This window comes from Ctenopharyngodon idella, chromosome 9 (assembly GCF_019924925.1).
Source record: "Ctenopharyngodon idella isolate HZGC_01 chromosome 9, HZGC01, whole genome shotgun sequence".
Classification (NCBI taxonomy): domain Eukaryota; kingdom Metazoa; phylum Chordata; class Actinopteri; order Cypriniformes; family Xenocyprididae; genus Ctenopharyngodon; species Ctenopharyngodon idella.
The window spans coordinates 6,642,184-6,648,772 of record NC_067228.1 but is presented as its reverse complement, the minus strand read 5'-3'; the positions used below and the strand labels follow the sequence as shown (position 1 = coordinate 6,648,772).

At 35.0% G+C, this 6,589-nt stretch overlaps 1 protein-coding gene across 1 annotated transcript; it reads right to left on the bottom strand.

Annotated features, from left to right (window-relative positions):
- Positions 1-796: 796 nt before the first annotated feature.
- dusp19a (dual specificity phosphatase 19a) lies at positions 797-6,318 on the bottom strand. Its single transcript, XM_051906953.1, has 4 exons — positions 6,025-6,318; positions 5,698-5,744; positions 5,427-5,579; positions 797-4,680 (listed from the first exon to the last, which is right to left on the bottom strand). Exons 1-4 carry the CDS (start codon positions 6,245-6,247, stop codon positions 4,462-4,464), a joined length of 642 nt encoding a protein of 213 aa, XP_051762913.1. The 5' UTR covers positions 6,248-6,318; the 3' UTR covers positions 797-4,461.
- Positions 6,319-6,589: the final 271 nt, after the last annotated feature.

The following is a 6,589-nucleotide window of genomic DNA, read 5'->3' as shown; positions in this document are numbered from 1 at the left end:
AAAATAAGAATTGTCCATTTTGATTTCATGGTGACTTTAAGTGTTTATTCAATGAGTTTCAGAAGAGTCAACTAACATTAATGATTTCTGTTATATTTTTGTGTTTACATCTATGAATAGCCTATAAATTATGACAACTTGTAAAATTATGAATACTTATATTTTGTTGATGTTTTGCTGCCATCATTGTTATTTTAGACCTCCTTTGAGGGGATTCAAATCTTAATTCGCACCTTGTAAGTGACAAATCCCCTGTAATTAACTGTGAATTAATTATTCTCTTATATGAAAACATAGATATAACTGTCACTAAAAGTTATGCTGTAACCAAATGCCTGACATCATTTTACCCGCCTTTAAAGTTAATAAACAAAACCGTCATTGGACCATGCCAAACTTTACCTCAGCACGGACAGTGTTGAAAACAGCAATGAAACTCTCATCACTTGCCTCCCTCGGTGATGACAGACGCCCTCTGAACTTCCCGGCTGACCCTCTGAACTGCATTTTTAATGACCCGAGTCTGGCTCTCGGTCAGGTCCCGGTTCGCTCTGCCGTCATCAGACTCTTTGGGCTTCACGGTCACAATGTTTCTCCTGGAGAGCTTGGATGAGAAAGTGCCCATGTGGAAAAGCAAATTCCCGAGTTTATCAACAACATGGGAGATAGAATTGAAGTGACGACAACTGCACAAAGAGTTTCCCTATGTTTGCGAGATAAGTCATCTCAGTTCATTTATAATATCCTCATTTAGGCAGCAGTCCAGTTAAAAGCGCCATCGGCTGATGTGCACGCCCTGCCAAGGTGTATTACTATCACTAACACAGAGGGCGCTACAACCCCGCCTATTCTGAGTGGAGACGTTTTATACATATACAGTCCCAAACAATATATTGAGCAGGAGCAGATTCATGTGAAGCAAGTTTGTCTCTTTATCTATTTTAAACATTTAAAAAAAAAAAATATTTATTTTTTTTTCTGGGAAAAATTGTATGCAATAATCTAACACTTACCTTTGATAAGTTAATAAGCAATTCCAAACATTTTTCCATTCAATATTGTTAACATAATTATCTCAGTATTGACTATGACATGGAAAATAAGGTGGGATTATGTTGTTTATGGTGCCAGTGTAGTTTATAGACTGAATACATTAAATTTGACTGGAATTTAATTTTAGTTAAAAGCACTGTTAAACACATAGTGTATAAAAAAATACACAGGCATGTAAAGTATCGTTATATACACATTTTATTCAATATAATCCATTCCACACATTCATACTTTAACATCAAAAACAGGCTCGGTCTAGACCACAAAATCCAAAAAAGAAAAAACAATGTCCTCACAATTTGATGACAAAACTTGCTACGTTCAGAAAATCACAACAGTGAAAAACAGGTTTAAACAAGTATTTAAAGGTTAAAAAAACAAAAAAAAAAAAAAAAAAAACACTATATTACTATGCAACTTATGAACAAAAACATCAAAATATATAATGAAAATTACAAAATTACAAAAGAAAATGAACTAAGATTTGATGTACCAGGAATACTTCTTCAACTAGTCCCTCTCTTTTGGTTGATATTTAAGTTACTTTATTGCACAAATATAGCTTAACATCCCAGGCACTAACCAAGGAAGTTAAATGAGGACAAAATGACCTAGTGTTACATTCAAAGGCCAAGTTACTGAGTATAAGAGACTGAAACGGATCTAATAATTTTACCAAAAATATCAAAAAGTTAATTGTGAGCTGTGACCACAAGATGTCACTATCAGGAAAGAAGATTCTAAACGCCTGATTAATTTAGCGGAACAGAATGATAACTGCATCTTAAAGGATACACTGTTAGAGTATGCTAATTTATTATGATAAGAAATGTATACCCCATAGAATGGCCTTTAAATTCTTGAAATTGAAATGTAGTCTGTAATAGAATTTATGGAATTACAAATAATATGGTATATTGGGAATGGGAACTAATGCAATCTCTTCTGTGACTGTAGTGAATTTCTTAGTACTGCAATTCAGTAAATTCCTCTTCCTGTCATTTTGATTCAAATTCCAATTCAACATCCTGTAGAGCTAATTCAAACTGCAACTCATTAACTAAAAGTAAGCAAGTTTTTCCCAATGCTGCAATGTCCGTAAACATAGGACACAATGTACTGTATTAATATGAAGTAATTTTCCATATTGATTTTTTACAGGTGTTTTACCTGTATTTTGAATTATGTATTGTACTGCATTGAATTGTGTTTTAGGGTTAACAGAAATAGATAATGTCCTGATGGAAAATTACCAGGACATTTTTTGTTTATTTATATATATTTTTTTCAGTGTATTGTAATGCCTGTGGCTGCTCTCACTTGTCTTTTTTGTCATATTCCCAGCTAACAATAAAATGTTCTAAGAACGTTTTGCTAATGTTCCCATAAAGTTATGACAATGTTATTTTGAATGTTCTCTGAACATTCGAAATGCCATGTTTTTTTAAATATTAAAAAAAAAAATCTTATGCAAACATTAAAGGAACATTCCATTTTGCAAACATTATGGGTGTTACTTTTGAAAGTTCTATGAACATTCTGAAAGAAGTAAAAATGTTAGATGAATATCCAACTAACATTTCAGAGAGAAAAGAAAAAAAAACGTTCCATGAACAATGTAAAAAATGTTTTTGTGCTAACATTTTGAGAACATTATTAAAGACCAGATAACTTTGAACAGATGTTGTATTAATGTTACTGGAAGAACGTTTGTTCATAACTTTGAGAGAACCTTGCCAGAACTTTAGGGAAGTTCTGAGAATGTTCCCTTTTTTGCAGGTTTAGCACCTATAAAACAATTCCAAAGTGCTAAATCAAAGCCATATATGAGACTGCAATGGAAGCACTGGTGGCTTTAAAAGAGAAGTTCGCCAAAAATTTATATTCTGTCAATATTTACTCACCCTCATATCATATATTTCTTTTTTTGTGAAAGACTGTTCAAATCCAAAAAGACAAAACAAAAAAAAAACTCCATAAAAAGTAGTGCATACAACTCATGTGCTATTCTAAGCTTTGGGTGAGGAACAGACTGAAATTTGAGTTATTTACCAAACTATTCACTTTAAGGAAAATAGCAGGTTATACATGCTCTATAAATATCACCATTTGTGTTATACAGAAGAAAGAAATAAGTCACATTTTATATTAGGTGTCTTCAACTACTATGTGCTTACGTCAACAAATAAGTCCGGTTTACTTATTGTGTTGATGTTATATTCCAAAACACTTTTGCTGCTACTGAGGTGGGACACGGGTAAGGTTAGGGACAGGTTTGGTGGTATGGGTAGGTTTAAGGGTGGGTTAAGAGGTAGAGGAAGCGTCAACAGTGCAATTACAGATGTAATTACATAAATTAATTACAGATGTAATTACATGCATGTATTTTTAAAGGGGACCTATTAGGCCCCTTTTCACAAGATGTAATATAAGTCTCTGGTGTCTCCAGAATGTGTTTGTGAAGTTGCAGCTCAAAATACCCCACAGATAATTTATTATAGCTTGTCAAATTTGCCCCTATTTGGGTGTGAGCAAAAACACACCATTTTTGTGTGTGTCCCTATAAAATGCAAATGAGCTACTGCTCCCTGACACTTTCCAGAAGAGGGCGGAGCTTTAACAGCTCACGCATCTGTTGCTCAACAACAACAAAGCTGGAGAATCTCACGCAGCCAAAATGACAATTGTCAGTAACGGTGTTTAGCCTTACATTGCTCAAACCGGAGTCGGACACTGATGGAGAGGCTCAGGAAGAAGTTACAACTTTTAGAATGAAACTGGACATTTCTGAATGGTTAGTGGATAAATTTATGTAGATGCTGTGGAGTTGATTCAACTCATCGACTAGCATGTGCCGTCATGTTAATCTTTTGTGTGAATTCAGCGTTGAATTGACCCTCGTTTGTGAAGCAGTCTGGCATAAAATGATGGCATGGTATCAACATTCTACTACAACAACTCTTCCTCTTCTCTAAAGCAGCCCAACATGGCCTCACCCCCTTTGTTGCGTGTTCTCGGGGGCAGGGTTTATGTAAAGACGCTTGTTGTGGTCCCCAGCAGCTATTTGTTGTAGTCCTTAAAAAGCGATTTCTGTAAAAGAAAATATCTCCCTTTGCATTGAACTTTGAGCAGTAATTTTGCAGATGTTGTTTATGCTCAAACAGCAACAAAGTTGAAAAAGTGAAGTCATAATCAAGAACCACTTTAAAATACAAATACAATGTGAAAACATGTATGTACTAAATAAGTGCATTGTATCAAATGATTAATTTAAATGTTAGTACATAGTAGTTAAAGACACCTAATATAAAGAAAGTTTGATGTGAGGATGAGAAAACGAAGACAGAATTTTAATTATGTGGTGAATTATCTCTTTAACATTGAGTGGATGCAGCCATAGAATAATGTTCAGTCATGACCCAAACCGTTTGCTTGTGTAGCGTCTTGTGGTCTGAAGTTTTTCAGCTGTTCCATGAAACCTGGATTTGGACACGAGGCTGGTCGAGCTGATTTCACCAGTGCAAACGTGTCACCAAATGCCTGATTTTCCTTCAACATCAGATATCCAATGACAACTGAGACAGAACGCGAAACTCCCGAATTGCAGTGGACAAGTACAACTCCTTTCTGGAGAGAGAAAGCAATTGTTCAGTCAGACAGCAGGAAAATAAACTGTTTCCAGAAGCTACTAAAATCCCTCTATGGAGGCATTTAATTTCACATCATTACATACTCCATTATAAAGCATGTAATTAATCCTATGCTAATTGCAAGGAATTACAAAATTGCAAGTTACGGGTGAGAGAACCACTTTCCACCGAGTTGAGAAGAACATTATTTGATTAACTGAGCTGTTGTTTCCCCTTGCATCATAGACGACATACTAAATTAGGTGACAGGAGGTGCTACGCTCATTTTACAAAGGAGTGGAAACTTATTTCCAGCAGCCATTGTAATCATAAACCTTAGTGAATTTGAATCATGTGGCAGTGTCAGGTTAAGGGTGACTGGCAACACTATTTAGTAAAGAGGTTGTATGACAAACAATGGCCCGTTAGTGATATGATCTTTCTACAACTTGCTAAATAATGCATTGTGAAAACTCAGCATCCATTATTCAGCACGCCGCACGGTTACCTAGAATAAGAGAACTAGCCATTGGATGACCATGCAGTATCACATAGGCCAGGCGCTAAAGCCCAACACTCAGGAAATTACACTGAGAGAATGAAATATCCCTCTTTTAATGCTGCCAGACCTCCATACATTGGTGTTACATTATGCAAAATGCAAGAATTTGAGCTGAATTTGTGCAAAAACATTCTTGGAAATCACAATTTTGACTATGCAAAGGAACAAAACGCTAATGTTACCTCATCTTTAGCCTGGTCTATAAACTGTGCACACTCCTTGATATATGATATGATATCAGTGTCAGGTAGATCCAGTATGCTCAGTGTTTTATAGATGAACAGGTCAGGAAAGGCATTTTCCACACCATACGCAACATTTAATATATGTGTGACCTGAAATCAATGGAAACACATTATAAGCCATCAAACAAAGTTACATTATAAATTATAATAAAATAGTATAAAAATAATAATAAACACAAATAATTGAGAAAGAAGTCAAGCACATTACCTTATATTTCCTCAATGTACCAAAGTCATGAGCGGCATCTTGTGACCCTATGAAATAAACATAATTAAAAATCATTACTCATTATTAGAATATATAAAAATCTATATAGAATATATTACACTATTAGAATAATATGTAATAACGTTTTTTTTATCATTTATATTTTATTATTTTACTTTAGATATAACGTGAAATATAAATTTCATTTAATGCATTCATTACGTACACAATATATACTGTTTATACAACATAAAAAGGCCATCCTGAGAGGTTTTTACATATTTTTGTTACTTTTTAAGTGTCAAATAAAAAAGATCAACTACTCACCAAGCAACAGATATGGTTTAATATATCCAACCTGAAGATCCCAGTTATTATCCTGAACATATCCACATGCAGTTTCAGGCTGTACTGTTTCCTCAACCACCTGTACAGTGGAACCTCTCCATGTCTCAATAATCCGCCTGCCGCTCAAAGTCGTTACTCTGGTGCATTGTTTCCGCAAATTAGTTTTGGAGAAGGATTTTATTTCTTGTGCAAGCGACTGCATCACATTTGCGGCGGGGATGTCCAAAGCAGAAATGTAAAGGCTCCTAATCTTAGTTTGTGCTGTGAGACCGTTCGTTGCTCCCTCCCTCCCTAGTAATGCCCGTCTACATTTCTGTGACCTTGATACTACCTGAAAACTGAGAAGATTCATTAGCGCACCTTAGCATAGGCCTAATTACCTGAGGAAGGTCAAAACAACAGTGACACCTAAAGGAGAGAAATATATCTGCATATGTTTTCCTGCAATAGTGAACCTGTTTAAAAAGAGTATTTCTCATGTGCAAATTATTCACGTATTTTCAGGCCAGGCAAAATTACTAACAATCTAAGGGTACCTTTACAC